The 19,462-nt window shown below is 41.7% G+C and overlaps 1 protein-coding gene across 2 annotated transcripts in view; it reads right to left on the bottom strand.

The window, feature by feature from the left end:
- Positions 1-19,462, bottom strand: part of CACNA2D3 (calcium voltage-gated channel auxiliary subunit alpha2delta 3) — a 753,617-nt gene that overhangs the window by 64,045 nt on the left and 670,110 nt on the right. For both annotated transcript variants that reach the window (XM_075833901.1, XM_075833902.1), the window contains one exon: positions 4,220-4,282. In XM_075833901.1, the coding sequence (XP_075690016.1) occupies positions 4,220-4,282 (63 nt within the window). The remainder of the gene's footprint in view (positions 1-4,219; positions 4,283-19,462) is intronic.

The following is a 19,462-nucleotide window of genomic DNA, read 5'->3' as shown; positions in this document are numbered from 1 at the left end:
TATACGAGCGTCACAGACGCCCCGTATATTACGAGGAGGAGCATTTACGGCTGAAACGACGCAGCTGTTTTCTTCTGAAAACAGGCTGTCATTTCAGCCGTAAATGACAGCTAGCGCGTGAACATACCCTAATACTGAATACCCCCCCCCCCCATAACTTGGTGAATACTTCTTTCAGATTTCTGGAAAAGCTAGGCAAAAAATCCTTACATTGGTTGTGACTTAAACCTCACGTCATGGGATCACCAAAGAAAAACACAGCTGTAAGAAGATCAGTAAGGACGTTACATAGTGGCGGGCTTGCTTTTGTTGCCGCGGTCATGTGACGCAATGTCTCATGGAGGTCAACATGAATGAATGATTAACATAAAGGACCGGGGTTGGGTTACATCGCAGGAACAGCACAGAATCACTAAAGTAGGTTTAATACAATTATTTTTAAGTTTGTTTTTTCGCCACATTAAACATTAGTTAAATAACCCTGTAAACCCCTTTAATGCTTCATGCACATAGCAGAGCGGTGTACATGGAACTGGTATGATGGTGCATGGAGTCCTTGTGGCTCTGTACAATTTCGCTATAGTACAAAAAGACAATTTCATCTGCTTACCATACACCGCGCTTTTAATCATGTCAGTGCTCAGATCTAGTACTCCGCCTCGGCAGCAGGTAAAGCAGTTAAAATGAGAAAGGACAATGTCTGTGGACTTAATCCATGAAATAAAATCAATATATTTTATTTCATACGAGTATAACAAGTAAGATCTTTTTAGGAGGGACGCTTACGCATTTCAAACTGGAGGTTCTCAGACATAGCTATCGAAACGCGTAAACGTCCTTCCTAGGAAAGTTTTACTTTTTGTAATCGTATGAAATAAAAGATATTGATTTTATCTCGTGGAAAGCTGGACATTATCCTTTCTACTGTCTCACTATGACTCTGTAGAAAGTCGGTGGCATACGGTGGTACAGAAGGACACAATAGACAGGATTTGGGTGCATTGTTACAACTGTAAATGAACCTTGAGAATTTATATTTACAGGTGATTGTGCCTTCTGTACAATAAAGTAAAAGGAGCTCTATTATACAAACAGCAGCAACTTAGAAAGTGCTTATTTTATAGCAGAGAGACATTATAACTTGCTATAGACAAGTTTCAATGTGACTGGAGCAGGTTTCCTACTTGACGGGATCCTCAGACATAAGTTACATTCATTGGCAATTCCGTTCTTGGAACATTTAGGAATGAGACATGTGACAAAAGTCCCAACACCGCAGTCCAAATGTGAAGTTATATTTTATGGGCATGACATCAGTACTCTCTGAATAGAAGTGATGACAACATTACTCATCAACAAAATTATATATTTCACCGGACTTTTTATATAAATGTCAGGTAAGTAGGATTCATTCATAGTGGAGTTTCAGCTTGTTTTTCACGATTTAGTTTATAGACATTAAAAAGTAAATATCAAAATTAAAGGTCTGCAATCATGAGACACTTTAAATATGGACAGATATATATATATATATATATATATATATATATATATATATATATATATATATGTGTGTGAAAATAAAGATATATATGCTGTGCCGCCCCTCGAACCAGAATTGAGGAGTGCGCTATACACCAGTTAAGTCCTTCCAAAATTGACATGTGAGCAGTCCATTAATAGGAGAGCCTCAGTGTAGGGAGTGCCACAATGGTGTCACCTCGTAAGTGCATCTCATATGTAGTCTTATGACATTAGTGCTATTTTCTCCAGGGTTGCCCGCTCTTAGCTCCAACAGCGCGTTTGGACAGTTATGTGGGTATTTCTACATCAGTGTAGGAGGGCTTTCGTCCTGAGTACTATTCCAAGTAGGCACAAAAAGAACAAGGCTGTGATTACGGGACTAATATAAATAAAAATGACAAACATAGAGAGGGAGATGAGAGTATAGAAGAGTCCGCGTATGCAGGTGGGTGACTGGGTGACCGGAAGACTCTGTTCTATAACTCAAAAATGGCTGACTACTGCTCCTCTTCTCAGATACAATAAGAAAAGAAAATGTGTAACCAATGTAAGACTAAGAAGACATGAAAATTCATAAGAAGAGTTATTATTTGGGTGGAGATTTCATAAAACTTCTTCAAAAGAGCTTCCTTGCTGTTCTTTGTACTGCTATTGATATATCTTTCCTGGACCCTATAAATACTCAAAAAATAATTGTCTGTAAATGTCAATTTCTAAGCATGGAACAAATAAATTCCTGTCCACAGAAAGTTACGGCTACAAGATTATACTTGAGATGTTCTACTTGAAATAATGATCAAGGATAAAGCACACGGAAAGTGCATAGCATGTAATTAAACACCAAATCATTTATAAGTGGGCATAAAAGAATGCAAAAAATAAAAAAATATTGGCAAGGGATGAAGAAGTATAATCTGCTAATTTGGCATGGGCATGATATTATTTTGTGTGAGAAGTTCATCATCAGAATATCAGAAGAACATGTATTGGCATCCTGGCAAACTGTTCTAGTAAAAATGTCAGTGCTGCCCATTGCAACCAATCAGATACCAGATTGCGCTTTCCTCGGAGGTGATCGGAGCGGTTGCTATGGGCAACACCGACACCGCTATCCGAGTCCATTTATTAGAACGGATAATGTGATGTCCTAATGTTTTATATAAAGAACTAGATGTACATGTTAATGCTGTTGTAATTATTATGGATAATGGAGAAGCCCTGTTTGGATTAGAATCTTAATCCAGATTAAGAAAAAATATAAATTTCAGTTCCAGAACAAATGTGCTACATCTCACCATGAAGAAAAGAGCAGTTGTTATAAAAAGGCTGAATGCCCATCAGGAGCACTGGGCTTTACTTGTCTTACAACTTAATGTTCCTCACTAAATTTCACTTCTTGATATGATCTGATCTTGTCAAGAATCAGTAATCATGTCCACAGAATTAGGTCACGTCTAGAGAGAACGCTATCAGCGTCAGTCACTGTCACCTCCAGGGACCGCAGGCTCGACCGGGACGGGAGGACGCCTTATTGTCAGGACAAGTTACTGTCTAATTACAAGACCTCAACAAATCTGTCACTGAATGAAGTTGGGGAATAAACATAATATATAGAAAAAGCACATCAATAAACCAATTGAATTAAATCAGTGTCAGGAATGTAATATTTTTTAGACTATCTATCTATCTATCTATCTATCTATCTATCTATCTATCTATCTATCTATCTATCTATCTATCTATCTATCTATCTATCTATCTATCTATCACATATCTATCTATCTATCTATCTATCTATCTATCTATCTATCTATCTATCTATCTATCTATCTATCTATCTATCTATCTAATATCTATCTATCTATCTAATATCTATCTATCTATCTATCTATCTATCTATCTATCTATCTATCTATCTATCTATCTATCTATCTATCTATCTATCTATCTATCTAATATCTATCTATCTAATATCTATCTATCTATCTATCTATCTATCTATCTATCTATCTATCTATCTATCTATCTATCTATCTATCTATCTATCTATCTATCTATCTATCTATCTATCTATCTATCTATATATCTATCTATCTAATATCTATCTATCTATCTATCTATCTATCTATCTATCTATCTATCTATCTATCTATCTATCTATCTATCTATCTATCTATCTATCTATCTATCTATCTATCTCATATCTATCTATCTATCTATCTATCTATCTATCTATCTATCTATCTATCTATCTATCTATCTATCTATCTATCTATCTATCTATCTATCTATCTATCTATCTATCTATCTATCTATCATCTATCTAAACAAGCAAACAAACAAAAAAAAACATATATAAATACAAAACAGGGGTTTACACTAATAAGGTCGAGCCCCAAATGAAACAATAAGGGTCCTCCATCAGTTAACAGTTATAAAGGGGTTGTTTTATCTTACATATTCTTCTGAGACGCCAGTAAACAGTTGTTTTTGATGGGGGCGGTTGTCGGGGAAATGCAGTATTACAGATTTTTAGTGGCTCCCCACACTTGCTCATAGAGGAGGTTTACCTGCTCTATGATGTCTATAGGCCCTGTAAGGGCATATTGAGCATCGTTGTACCAATAGGACAACCCCTATATGCTTAGCATGTTTTTTTATTTCTATTTAATGGTCAACATGAAAGATATCTTACCTGTCTGTAATCTTCAGAGACCAGGATGAAGCCATTATTGTCAATGAGATAACAGTTCAAAACCTAAGGGGAAAATTTGGAAAAATAACTCAACCGTACTTTATACATTAGTCACAGGCAAGGCTCAAGAGCAAGACAAAGAAATAAATTAAGGACCCCAAACTATTGAAGACTACTTTAGCTTAAAGAGGATTTCCACCAAAAAAAAATTATTTTAATTACAGATATATCGCCATTTCTTTATTCAGTTGGCAGCTATTTTTGGAAAAATGCACAACAGGAAGTGCAGCCATATTGAATTATCTTCCCCGAAACTGATGACCCACAATCATTCTGGCAGCCTGTTATATTGGTAACAAAGTAATAGTTTTACCTGCCTGTTATTGCGAAAATGGCCACCACAACTGAATAGAACAATCAATCAAAGCATCCTGCTTTTCCCTCTCTCAGGTCTCCCTGGCAGCCAATCCCAGTGAGGGAACTTTCCCCTCCCATTTGTCTAACTATGTATATACAGTATGTTTGATTCAATCTTAAATTTTATGTTGAACAAGACACAGAAGTCATTCTATGAATGATCCTAGAACTACTATTAGGTGGCACCACAAGTAAAAAATGCAACCACGGTTCTTACCTTACCTCTTTCTTCATACCACATTTGGTGAGATGGAAATCCATTTTTTTTATCTATTATGTTTATTCCTAGGTAACGTGTTATTTTAATTTTATTTGTTACATGCCATTGTGCTGTTAGTTACGTGTTCTGTTCTGTAAGATATGTTTCTAAAGGGACTTCTATGACAAATTGTCTCCTTCATTATACATTTTGATTTTAATAAGGTTGTTTTTGTTTTGTTATTTTTTCATTTTAGGCCCTGTTCACACAGAGTTTTTTTGGCGCTGATTTTGACACGAAAACCGTGTCGGAATCAGGGCCAAAAAATGGTCGAGATCAAACCCCCATTGATTTTAATGGGAGACAGAGGCTTTTTTTCCCCAGGTGACTTTTAGCCGCTCGCGGGGAAAATAAAGCTGCATGTTTTCTCTCGCTGTGGTTTCTGCCTCTGACCTCCCATTGAAATTAATGGGAGGCAGGAAAAACCTGCTGAGCTCTTTCTGAGCATTTTTTGCCCGCAGTTCTTGCATTAGCTTCAATGGCCGTGGGCAAAAATTGCTGCATAAAACCGCGCCAAAAAAGCATTAAGCAGGTCAAAATCTGCCTTAAAATTCCTGAAGGAATTCTGAGGCAGACTTTTTCTGCCTGCAAAAAAAACTCTGTGTGAACAGGGCCTTAGAATTCATGTTAATTTAATTTTTTTTATCCTCAACAAAGGAGCCATTCATTGTTTTGTGACAGTATAAAAATCTGGTGCTGCCTCAGCTCTGTGGTCAGATGGACCATGTATAGAACTTGGTAAAGTCGGTAACTTGGTAACAAGGTAAGGCAAGATTTTGGGACTTATCACAGCCTAGAGTGGGCAGCTTAATAGGGAGCTGTGCTGCAGGCATTTTCTTGAAGGGGTTTGGTATTTTAGTTATTTTTGTTCATTTGGTTATTTTGGCTGCTATGTGAAGAACCAGCCAGCCTCCTTTGACAACCTCATGCATACTTCCACATATAAAAGTTTTACAGACTTTTCAAAATACAAAAAAAATGTTATTAAATGTGTGAAGCGAGTGCCTACAACATACAGTATTTTTCAAATATCTTAAGTCATGTTTGCCTTAGGCTTTGTTCACATCTGCGTCAGGGCTCCGTTCACGGGTTTCGTCTGAGATTTTCGAAAAGGGAACCCATGTACGGAACCCTGACTGAAACAAATGGAAACCATAGGTTTTCATTTACATCACCATTGATTTCAATGGTGACGGATCCGGTGCAAATGGTTTCCGTTTGTCACTGTTGTTTAAGGGTTCCGTCGATTTGATGGAATGAATAGTGCAGTCGACTACGGTATTGATTCCGTCAAACCGACGAAACCCTTACATGAACGGAAACCATTTGCACCAGATTCGTCACACAGACACTATACAAGGGATACAGAATACAGAATATCTGGGGTACTCTTCAATAGGATGCTCACACTGGAGGGATATCAATGTAAGTATAGAATTGACTTGAAGGGAATATGGTAGTCTGGTGGTATCTTTTCCTGAATAATAAAATGGTGGCTCCAAATAGTTCAAAAAGTCACTTTATGATTCTTGGAAATACATTTAGTAAATAAATTAGAAAATTAGTGTCTGTCTGATTCCTCCATGCTGTCATTAGCAGATTGATCAGTTTAAAATGGAAAATTCATTCAAAATGGTCTAATGATCTACTGTCATAGATACATATAAGAACATGATATTAGTGGAGCCTGTGATCCTGGACCACCCCTGATTTCCAGAACGAAGCATGACCATTCTGTTAGACTAAGTAGACCTAGTAGACCAAGTTTGCCATTATATATAGCTTCCTACACAATATATACCTCCCGACCTTGCCCTGGCATTACTCTTCCTAAACTCGGACTCATGTGTGTTGGCTAGTCATAGGAATAGGTTGCAGGGTCCTGGAAACTAACAAACCCCTGGACACTATGTGACTCATTGACCGGAGTTATATATACCTACATAATTGAGCAACTGATGGCTATCGGGAACTCTGCTCGAGATCAGTTTTACATACTGTAGTCTGGTTTACCTCTGTAACGTCTATGGCCACGGACCGTCGTCCTGACTTACCCTCTGACGGCCGCGTTCATGAACGAGCGAGTTCCCTGAGGGCATCTCCCTTCCTGGTACGGACACTATCTCCCACAGGGTACGCGTGCCCGCGCGTGCATGGCCTTAAAGGGCCAGTATGCGCATATTTGCAGAATAGCTGCAATTAGCCCAGAATGCCTCTGGACTATAAAAGGGGCTCTACCCTCTCGATCATTGCCTGAGCGTTGTTGTGTTACCTTAAGTTTGTCCTTGCAAATGGTCTCCTAGTGTTTTCCAGTTCCCAGTGTCTCCCGTTCCTGCTGCTTGTACCCTGTATCCCGTGCCACTGTTTTTCTGTGCCTTCAGGAGTTGGAGTCGTGTTGTGCCCTCTGCTGCATCTATTGTGTCGCACCCCGCCGGGTGTCTGTCTACTGTCGGAGCCTCATCTTAGCCTGAAACCACCGCTTCTGTCTACATTGCCTCTGGTACCCTTTCAGAACTATAGACATTGCATTATACCTGTTTGGGAAGCTGCTATCCCGCTATGTGGTACGGCCCAGTGGGTCCACAACCAGCGCCGGGACAACCTCGACTCCATATTTGGCATCAATGGTCTCCACTCTGGACCTATAAGTTCCCAACCTTGATGCAAGGCTACATATGCTAAGAACGATAACTGCCTATGATAATACCATGTTTGTTCAATTTATGCCCTCGGCATTGAGGGTTATAACTAATCATGCAATAAATTATGTATAATTGATCGAGAAAGGTTGAACTTGATGGACCTGTGTCTTTTTTCAACCTATGGAACTATGTACAGCTTCCTTTGGCTTGTTTTATCTTCTCTGTATTTATTGTACTCTTGATGTTTATTTTTTGAAATAAAAATTTCCTTTTTTATAAATCCAAATAAAAAACCATGTTAAATGTTTTTAAAAGATTCATATTATTAATGAGCAATCATAAATATATAGTACTCTGTTACTCTGTGCCCAGCAAAGACAGTCTACTCCCTGATAGTGTGGTCAGTCATGAAGTGAATGTTCTTCATCACTTGTGATGGGAAACTTGCTGCAAGTGACCTGCAGATGCATAGGAGACTAGGAAACGGCTCTTCTGCTTTAATCACTGATATAATCGTTTTCCATAGGTTAGCCAGAATGTTTCCAATTTGGCTGTTTGGAGAAAAGAGACTGAAAGCATTTCCTGTCTGTCGGGTATAATTGTATTAAAATATTTGTGACTGAGTCTTTAATGCAGAAATGGAAGATAACATATAATTATAGGATGGGACCATTTCTGAAAATTTAGTTTGTTTATCTAAATGAAAATATTCTTAATTTGACTTTTTTGTATGTTTAGCTTGAGCAACTGTGAGAACGGAGTACATAAATCACATTCATTTGTAAAATCCCTTTGCTGAGTATTTACTATATTCTAAATAGTTTTTAACAATATTTTTGTGGGGGTTTTTATCCCACAACAAACACTATTTAGCGATAACATTAAAACCCATCTGCCTAATTTTTTTTAAGTCCCTCTCACGCCACCATAAAGCTCTGAATCGTCAAGGCATCGACTCCACAAGACCTCTGAAGGTGTCCTGTGGTATCTGGAGTAAATAACGAGGTGGATGGATTGGACTTGATTTTCCAGCACAATCGGATTGAGATCTGGGGAATTTGGGGGCCAAATCAACACCTTGAACTCTTTGTCGTGTTTCTCAAACCATTCCTGAATAATTTTTGCAGTGTGGCAGGGTCTATTATCCTGTCGAAAGAGGCCACTGCCATTAGGGAATAAAACTGCCATAAAGGGGTGTAGTTGATCTACAACAATGTTTGGGTAGGTGGTACGTGTCAAAGTAACATCCACATGAATGCCAGGACCCAAGGTTTCGAAGCAGAGCATTTCTCAGAGAATCGCACTGCCTCCGCCGACATGTCTTCTTCCCATCTTTCCCCCAGGAAAGTGAGGCACACACACTCGGCCATCCACATGATGGAAAACATGATTCATCAGACCAGGCCACGTCTTCCATTGCTTCTACCACACCTAGAGCTTCAACAAACAGAATACTCGAAGAATTATTTAGATGGCTGTCATATGGGTGTATTTTATCGTCCGTATAATGGCAGCAATACCTGGACCTGATTTGGTTCTACTGAACCAGACTTAGATCACAATATGATCCCATCATGATTTAAGCCCAGTTTAGTAGAACCACAGGAGGTTCAGGCATTGTGGCCACAATATGAACACTAAAATTTGCCTGTATTACAGATGTATGAAAGCGCCTTTAGGGTATATTCACACATGGCAGATTTATTGCTGGACTTTGGAGATTCACCTCTGTTTTCCAGATGAGCGTACACAATACAGTAAGCGGAAAAGATAAATCTCATGACCACTGGGTGCTCCTTATGGGCTAGAGCTGCTGGGTCTTAGAAGATCCAGATTATCCCTCCAATGTAAGGAACAGGGGCTGTAATTGGAGCAGCAATGACCGACCTAGTTATAGGAGATCACAGTCACGTAAAAAGGAAATAGAAAGTAACAATGTCCCCTAAAGATATCTTATGACCTTAATGGAGACACATTATGTAAAAATATAAAAATAATACTGTAGAAATAAAACCTAAAAAAATATACAGATAATGTTAAAAAGAAAAACAAGACTTAACGACATCACCAGCCTTGCCCCGATGAAAAAAGGATCCATAAAAACTGCTCAACTAGATCTGGTCATTAATGAGAGGAAAAGCCCGGTACTGAAGTGGTTAACCACTACAATAACAATAATTTAATCAGATGTATTCTCAGATTTTTAGCTCTCATGCGCACAGCCGTTTCGTACAGAGCTGTACTAGGGCATCCTTAAAGGTGCTTGGGGCATTTACTGTACCTCCTCCTGCCTCTGATTTCATACTGAAGCATCCCAAAAAAATTTCAGTCAGATTCTGTACTAAAAAAAAATTGTGGTGCGCTCCTTTGGATATCGTATGACGTATGTGCATAGCTTATTTTCCCCCCTAGATGCATTTGCTTTGTATGACACCTAATGGAAACTGTACAGCAGCACATAGAGTAATATACTAGTCCGTATTATGAAGCCATACAGTACTCAATGTGCCGTCATATAGCCTTCGTGCTTGTGGCCTAACCTAACCGGTGTTGGTGCTCATCACAAAAATCAAGATATCTGATTACGTTTGTGTAATAAAGCATATTGCGCCTTTTGAAGCTCTCTCTGTAATGGTGGGGGGGGGGGTAGGGAAACGGACAAGTGAGCCCTAATCTACCCGCCACTCTGTCCCTGCCTACTTGCAACGACCCGCCCTAGGCGACGGGGTACAACTGGGCGGCGGTCCCTGCGCTCAGTAAGTGCATGACAAACACGACAAACAAACAAGGGAATACAAGCAAGGGAAATGGGCAGTTGCTCGCGGAAACACCGTGAGCAACAGAGTAGTGAACGAGCCGAGTCAAGCCAGGAGAGTGCGAGGTACAAAGCGAAAAGCAGAAGAGTAGTCGGTAAGCCGGGGTCTGTATGGAGCAGGATCAAAAAGAAGCAGGAGCTGTAGCTGGGCCAGGAAACCTCAAGGAAAGAATTCACAAGCACAGGTGGACAGGAAGAGCAGGCTTAAATAGACCGAGGGCGGGAGCTAGCTGAGTCTGGCCAGGTTGCGATAGGCTCTCCCACTCCTAAGCCTGCCAGCCTGAGTGGAGGAAGATGGGGCCTGTCTCAGGGATGTACACTCAGGTGTTGACTGATTAATTCTGGGAATTAACCCCGAAGCAGTGCCTGGCAGATCCTTTACAGTACCCCCCCTTTTATGAGGGGCCACCGGACCCTTTCTAAGTGGACCTGGCTTACTGGGGAAACGCAGGTGGAACCTCCTGACCAATGCCCCAGCGTGAACATCCCGGGCGGGTACCCAAGTCCTCTCCTCGGGCCCGTATCCTCTCCAATGGACCAGGTACTGGAGGGAGCCTTGGACCATCTTGCTGTCCACGATCCTGGCCACCTCAAATTCCACCCCCTCAGGGGTGAGGACGGGAACAGGAGGTTTCCTCGAGGGGGCCAAGGACGGGGAGCAGCGTTTCAGGAGGGAGGCATGAAACACGTTGTGTATACGAAAAGACGGGGGTAACTCCAGCCGGAAAGAGACAGGACTGAGGACCTCAATGACCTTATACGGCCCAATAAACCGGGGAGCAAACTTTTTGGACGGAACCTTGAGACGCAAGTTCCTGGATGACAACCACACCAGATCCCCGACCACAAACAGGGGGTTAGCAGAACGTCTTCTATCGGCCTGAGCCTTCTGTATGCTCTGGGACGCCTCTAGGTTCTTCTGAACCTGGGCCCAGACTGTGCACAGATCCCGATGAACGACCTCCACCTCGGGATTGTTGGAACAACCAGGTGAAACGGAGGAGAACCGTGGATTAAACCCAAAATTACAGAAAAAGGGAGAGACCCCTGACGAGTTACTGACCCGGTTATTAAGGGAAAATTCGGCGAGGGGAATGAAAGAAACCCAATCAAATTGACAGTCAGAGACAAAACATCTTAAGTATTGTTCTAGAGACTGATTAGTCCTCTCCGTTTGGCCATTGGTTTCAGGATGGAAAGCAGAGGAGAAGGACAGATCAATCCCCAACTTATTACAGAAGGCTCTCCAAAACAATGAAACAAATTGTACCCCCCTGTCAGAAACAATATTGACGGGGACCCCATGGAGACGCAGGATGTGTTTGATAAACAAGGTAGCCAACGTCTTGGCGTTGGGTAGTTTCTTGAGGGGCACAAAGTGGCACATTTTACTGAAGCGGTCTACCACCACCCACACCACCGACTTGCCTTGGGATGGAGGCAAATCGGTGATGAAATCCATGGAGATATGTGTCCAAGGTCTCTGGGGAATGGGCAACGAACGCAGTAAGCCCGCTGGTCGGGACCTGGGAGTCTTGGACCTGGCACAAACCTCACAGGCGGCGACGTAGGCCTTAACGTCTTTAGGCAAACCAGGCCACCAATAATTTCTGGTAATGAGGTGTTTGGTACCCAGGATGCCTGGATGGCCAGATAGTGCGGAGTCGTGATTTTCCCTAAGTACCCTTAGCCGGAATTGCAGGGGAACAAACAGCTTGTTCTCAGGAAGGTTCCCAGGAGCTGAACCTTGATCAGCAGCAATTTCAGAGAATAAATCGGACTCGATAGAGGAAATGACTATACCTGGAGGCAAAATACAAACAGGATCTTCCTCCGAAGGAGGGCTGGCCATGAAGCTACGCGACAGTGCATCTGCCTTAATATTTTTAGACCCGGCCCTATAGGTAACCAAAAAATTGAATCTGGTAAAAAACAACGCCCATCGAGCTTGTCTCGGGTTTAGCCTCCGGGCAGATTCTAGGAAAACCAGATTCTTGTGGTCGGTAAGGACCGTTACCTGGTGCCTAGCCCCCTCCAGGAAGTGGCGCCACTCTTCAAATGCCCATTTAATGGCTAAAAGTTCGCGGTTGCCAATATCATAGTTACACTCCGTGGGCGAAAACTTCCTAGAAAAGTAAGCACAGGGGCGGAGATGGGTGAGGGAGCTGGTACCCTGGGACAAGACGGCCCCCACTCCCACCTCGGACGCGTCAACCTCCACAATAAATGGCTCCCTTTGGTTGGGCTGAACCAGCACGGGGGCCGAGATAAAGCACTTCTTGAGGGTCTCAAAAGCCTGGACGGCCTCAGGGGGCCAATGGAGGACATCAGCACCCTTGCGAGTGAGGTCCGTAAGAGGCTTAGCGATGACCGAGAAGTTAGCAATAAATCTCCTGTAATAGTTAGCGAACCCCAAAAAACACTGTAGCGCTTTCAGGGAGGCAGGTTGGACCCATTCAGCCACAGCCTGAACCTTGGCAGGGTCCATGCGGAATTCATGAGGAGTGAGGATTTGACCTAAAAATGGTATCTCCTGTACCCCAAATACACATTTTTCGATTTTGGCAAACAGTTTGTTTTCTCGAAGGACCTGGAGCACTTTCCTGACATGCTCTATGTGGGAGGACCAGTCCCTGGAAAACACCAATATGTCATCAAGGTACACTACAAGAAATATCCCCAGGTAATTTCTCAAAATCTCATTTATGAAGTTCTGGAAGACCGCAGGGGCATTGCACAACCCAAAGGGCATGACGAGGTATTCGAAATGGCCTTCGGGCGTGTTAAACGCAGTCTTCCACTCATCCCCCTCTTTGATGCGAATAAGGTTATACGCCCCCCGTAGATCCAATTTAGAGAACCATTGGGCCCCCTGAACCTGATTAAAGAGATCAGGAATCAAAGGAAGGGGATACTGGTTCCTTACCGTGACCTTATTCAGGCCACGGTAGTCAATGCATGGCCTAAGACCCCCATCCTTCTTCCCTACGAAGAAGAAGCCAGCACCTACCGGAGAAGAAGAGGGACGAATGTAACCCTTGGCCAGGGATTCCTGGATATACTCCCTCATGGCTTCACGTTCGGGACAAGAAAGGTTAAATATCCTACCCTTAGGAAGCTTAGCTCCTGGTACCAATTCGATAGCGCAATCGTATTCTCTATGAGGCGGTAATACTTCGGAGGCCTCTTTAGAGAAAACATCAGCGAAGTCCTGAACAAACTCGGGTAGCGTATTCACCTCCTTAGGGGGAGAAATAGAATTAACAGAAAAACATGGCGTACAACATTCATTACCCCATTTGGTTAGCTCCCCAGTATTCCAGTCAAACGTAGGATTATGCAACTGCAACCAGGGAAGACCTAGAACCAAATCGTACGATAATCCCTGCATCAATAGTACAGAGCATTGCTCCAAATGCATGGAGCCAACAAGGAGTTCAAAAACAGGGGTATGCTGTGTAAAATAACCATTAGCAAGAGGAGTGGAGTCGATACCCACTACCGGAACAGGTTTAGGCAAATCAATCAGAGGCATAGCAAGGGACATAGCAAATTCCACAGACATAATATTAGTAGAGGACCCTGAATCCACGAAGGCACTGCCGGTAGCAGACCTACCACCAAAAGAGACCTGAAAGGGAAGCAAGATCTTAGTACGTTTCATATTTACGGGAAATACCTGTGCGCCCAAGTGACCTCCCCGATGATCACTTAGACGCGGGAGCTCTCTGACAGCATTCTTACGCTTGGGACAGTTGTTTACTTGATGCTTGACATCCCCACAGTAGAAGCAGAGACCATTCTTCCTGCGGAATTCTCTACGTTGTTGGGGGGACACGGAGGCCCCGAGTTGCATAGGTATTTCTGAGTCTTTAGGGGAGAAACGAAGCAACGGGACTTCGGGAGGCATCATGGGGGAGTCGGAGGAAAAAACACATAAACGTTCACGTTGTCGTTCCCTGAGACGTCGGTCAAGTCGTACCACTAAAGCCATAACCTGGTCTAAGGAGTCAGAAGAGGGATAACTAACTAGCAGGTCTTTCAGGGCATTCGACAGACCCAACCTAAACTGGCACCTTAAGGCAGGGTCATTCCACCGAGAAGCTACGCACCACTTCCTAAAGTCAGAGCAATACTCCTCAACAGGTCTCTTACCCTGATGTAAGGTCACCAGCTGACTCTCGGCAAAGGCAGTCCTGTCAGTCTCGTCATAAATAAGTCCGAGGGCAGAAAAGAAACAATCAACGGAGGAAAGTTCAGGGGCGCCAGGAGCCAAGGAGAAGGCCCACTCTTGGGGCCCTTCCTGGAGCCGGGACATAATTATACCCACCCGCTGGCTCTCAGAACCTGAGGAGTGAGGCTTTAAGCGAAAGTAAAGCCTACAACTCTCCCGAAAGGAGAGAAAAGCCCTCCGGTCACCTGAGAACCGGTCGGGCAACTTGAGGTGGGGTTCAAGGGGTGCGGTGAGGGGAACTACCAAGGTAGCATCAGGCTGGTTGACCCTCTGAGCCAGGGCCTGGACCTGTAGGGAGAGACCCTGCATTTGCTGAGCCAGGGTTTCACGGGGTTCCATAATGGTGTCAGGGACCAGGGTAGACTAGGTATAAGGCTTGTGAATTTGTAATGGTGGGGGGGGGGGTAGGGAAACGGACAAGTGAGCCCTAATCTACCCGCCACTCTGTCCCTGCCTACTTGCAACGACCCGCCCTAGGCGACGGGGTACAACTGGGCGGCGGTCCCTGCGCTCAGTAAGTGCATGACAAACACGACAAACAAACAAGGGAATACAAGCAAGGGAAATGGGCAGTTGCTCGCGGAAACACCGTGAGCAACAGAGTAGTGAACGAGCCGAGTCAAGCCAGGAGAGTGCGAGGTACAAAGCGAAAAGCAGAAGAGTAGTCGGTAAGCCGGGGTCTGTATGGAGCAGGATCAAAAAGAAGCAGGAGCTGTAGCTGGGCCAGGAAACCTCAAGGAAAGAATTCACAAGCACAGGTGGACAGGAAGAGCAGGCTTAAATAGACCGAGGGCGGGAGCTAGCTGAGTCTGGCCAGGTTGCGATAGGCTCTCCCACTCCTAAGCCTGCCAGCCTGAGTGGAGGAAGCTGGTGTCTGTCTCAGGGATGTACACTCAGGTGTTGACTGATTAATTCTGGGAATTAACCCCGAAGCAGTGCCTGGCAGATCCTTTACACTCTCCTTGCAGTGAGTGCAAGTAATTTTTTTTTTTACCTTAAAAAATTTACAGCGTCCATCCATCCATCTATCTACAAAACTAGAACACAGCAGCGCAGGCTTAAATGAAAGGGGGTGCAAGCCTTAGCGAACTGACCACTGTCCCTCTAGACAAAAAGCAGTAAATAGGCTGCACCCACAAAGGCTTTTAGTGAAAAAAGAGGGTGCTTTATTGACCCCAAAAGTGCAACGTTTCGGCTCACAGTGCAGCATATTTACTGCTTTTTATCTATCTATCTATCTATCTATCTATCTATCTATCTATCTATCTATCTATCTATCTATCTATCTCATATCTATCTATCTATCTATCTATCTATCTATCTATCTATCTATCTATCTATCTATCTATCTATCTATCTATCTCATATCTATCTATCTATCTATCTATCTCATATCTATCTATCTATCTATCTATCTATCTATCTATCTATCTATCTATCTATCTATCTATCTATCTATCTATCTATCTATCTATCTATCTAATATCTATCTATGTATCTATCTATCTATCTATCTATCTATCTATCTATCTATCTATCTATCTATCTATCTATCATCTATCTATCATCTATCTATCTATCTATCTATCTATCTATCTATCTATCTATCTATCTATCTATCTATCTATCTATCTATCTATCTATCTATCTATCATGATCTATCCCATATCTATCTATCTCTATCTATCTATCTATCTATCTATCTATCTATCTATCTATCTATCTCATATCTATCTATCTATCTATCTATCTATCTATCTATCTATCTATCTATCTATCTATCTATCTATCTATCTATCTATCTATCTATCTATCTATCATCTATCTATCTATCATCTATCTATCATCTATCTATCTATCTATCTATCTATCTATCTATCTATCTATCTATCTATCTATCTATCTATCTATCTATCTATCTATCTATCTATCTATCTATCTATCTATCTATCTATCTATCTCATTATCTATCTATCTATCTATCTATCTATCTATCTATCTATCTATCTATCTATCTATCTATCTATCTATCTATCTATCTATCTATCTATCTATCTATCTATCTATCTATCCATCCATCCATCCATCCATCCATCTATCTATCTATCCCATGTCTATCTATCTATCATGTGCTGGATGGGCTTTGTCTTCACACGCTGCTGTTTTTGTGTACAGAACGGAATAGACTTATGTAATAGGGTCAATAATATTTTTTTTGCTTAGATATTTTCGAATTTTGTCTTTGAAAGAAAGTATGCCAGGACCATGGTTGGAGGGGGGGGGGGGGGGGGGTTTAACTAGTTTTATTAGTTTTCTATACATCCAGCACTTGTATGTCATCTATATAGTTTCTTTTAAGGACCGCAAGCTTAATGATGATACATTAAACGGTACCTAAGGTCATACTGGAAGGAAGAGCGTAATAAAATTTTCACTGCCACCTCCAATGTAGATGCAGCCAAATCTTCATTCGAAAACTTTGCAGAGTCCTATATGGATGCACTACATTTAGTGTACACCCCCTCCCCTGCCTTCCTAGGCTGAATGTGAGGACTCTGACAGTGTATTAATGAAAACATTGTGCAGTAACAGGGGAGCTGGTAATATTGTTAATTTGCTCACTGAATAAGAGGGGTGGCAGAGGTTTATGAAAGGAAGGAGTCCCTTAGGCCTCTTAAAGTCTTTCAATCTGTGGATTTAATTGGATATTGGATTCAAGGCTTTTGCTGTTGGCTTTAGGTAGCTCTATAAGTCTACAGAAGTAGGGGAGCCAGCATCGCTTTCTATTGCTACTTACACCACGTGAGAGCTGGGGTGTCTGTGCAATTAAAGGCACATGAATCCTTAGCTGGAGGCTGCATTCTGGCAGACATCCTGTCAATAAATAGTTACGTTCTACTTCATTCGCCCCTGTTTTTGTGGCTGACGCTTGCGCTTTAATGGTTTCACTAATGTTACAGGCTTTTCTGCTAGCACTTAACTATGTTTTTAGGCAAAATTCTGTACGAAAACTAAATGAATTCAAGTAAAGTTCATGTTCTGGTAGCAACTACCCATTTAAAGGGGTTATCCACTTTTTGTAATCCATATTTTGCAATAAGTATGTTCTTAAAATAAGGGCATCACAGGTTGTTGAGACCGGGGCCGGTTTTAGTTTTGACAAACTTGGCAATTGCCCAGGGACCCCATCTTATAAGAGGCTCCAAAGGATGGTAATCCCATGTGCATACTAAAATCACAGAGTATTATTTAGTGGTATTATTTGGGAACTGAATTGTAGTATTATGTGGGTACTATAAGGCAATATTATGTGGGCTCTTTTTATTATGATTTTTGTATACTGCATATTATTTGGGCTATATATAGGGGTATTATGTGGGCTGTATATGACAGTATTATCTTGATACTGTATGGCGGTATTATGTGGTGGAAATTACAAGAACTGTCTATAAATTGAAACATCGGTTAAGTCCTAGGGCCCCATTTTCTATATAACCAGCCCTAGCTGGAAACTTCAATGATCAGCTGTAATATGAAGGGGAACCCAGCAGCAAGTGTTCAATTCCCCTTCAGCGCCTCCACAGGCAAAATGGAGAATTACACAGTTCTCATTAAATCAATAGACTGTCCATGTAATATATGGTCCAGCAGAGTGAAAGACACTATTTTCAGAAACTTTTTGCACTGGCTTATTGATGAAGGTCCTCAATGAGGGATCCCTGTCTATTGATTCAGAATTAGAAAAAGGGTTTTCTTCAGCACACAACACCATTATTCTATGAAAATAGGGACAAAGTTCAAAAATGGAGCTCAATCTGGTTTTATTCAAAATAAGGTCTTCCTCCATGGGATAAATGTCTTAGTAATTGATTGCACATGAGTCACTGTTTTTTTTTTTTTGATAAACATGATTGTTCTTCGGGAAAATTGTTCCAATTGCAGGAAATAATGAAAAACAACCGTGATAATGAAGTCTTCTCTGCTATCACTATTTATACATTAAAATCATAGAGATCTAGCCAATGGGAATGCTCATATACTGTAGTTCATTTCCACAATGGACGGGTATAACAAATCATTTTATGGCATGTTATGGATTATATTAAGTAGTAGTTATATATAGAGACATTAAACTGAGCTGTAAGATTTTGAGATACGAGTCAAAAAAGTTACGTTCTTGCTCGAATTACTGATGCTGCACCATTATTCCCGGTTACACTGGTGACGTTGGGAGTAGAGAAAAGACGAAACAAAAAGGACAGTGGGTTGTGTGTTAGATTTGAAAATAATTCTGATGAAGGACCGTAAATTACAGTATGTCAAAAGAAAACACAAAAATTGTGTTTCTAATGGCTCATTCAATTCCCCGAAGAATTTGACATCAGGATTTTTAATTTTTACATTTCAGTTTTCTTTAATTTTTCAACAAAAGTAAAAATGGAAATTCAAAAAGAGTCAAAGTGTCAGTGCCATTAGTTACACTGTTGATGGACACAAAAAGCAGGAGTGGACTGATCATTCAGACTTTAGGGGAAGCCGTGGGCCCATGATCAGAGGGGACGCCCCCTTTGTCAATTAGCGCTCTCCCCAAATATAAAGTACAGGCCCTGCAAAAGGCAAGGGATATGTGCGCCACAATTTCACATTATTAACCAAAATCAAGTGTTTTATGGCTGTATTGTTTGATTAGGATGATATGAACTTTAATGCCCTAGGGCCCAGACCAGTCTCAGTCCACCCCTAACATCTAGTACTATTATTTGGCCCTACTATGAATGAAACTGATTAATAACTAGTGCTATTTTGCATAATAAAAGATCTCGTAAGTCCAGGCTGAGACACAGTACTGTCTTGAGGGTATGATGTGGGGTGTTTC

Source organism: Rhinoderma darwinii, chromosome 7 (genome assembly GCF_050947455.1).
Source record: "Rhinoderma darwinii isolate aRhiDar2 chromosome 7, aRhiDar2.hap1, whole genome shotgun sequence".
Lineage (NCBI taxonomy): Eukaryota > Metazoa > Chordata > Amphibia > Anura > Rhinodermatidae > Rhinoderma > Rhinoderma darwinii.
The sequence above is the reverse complement of the archived record's forward strand: the minus strand, read 5'-3'. Positions and strand labels throughout refer to the sequence as shown.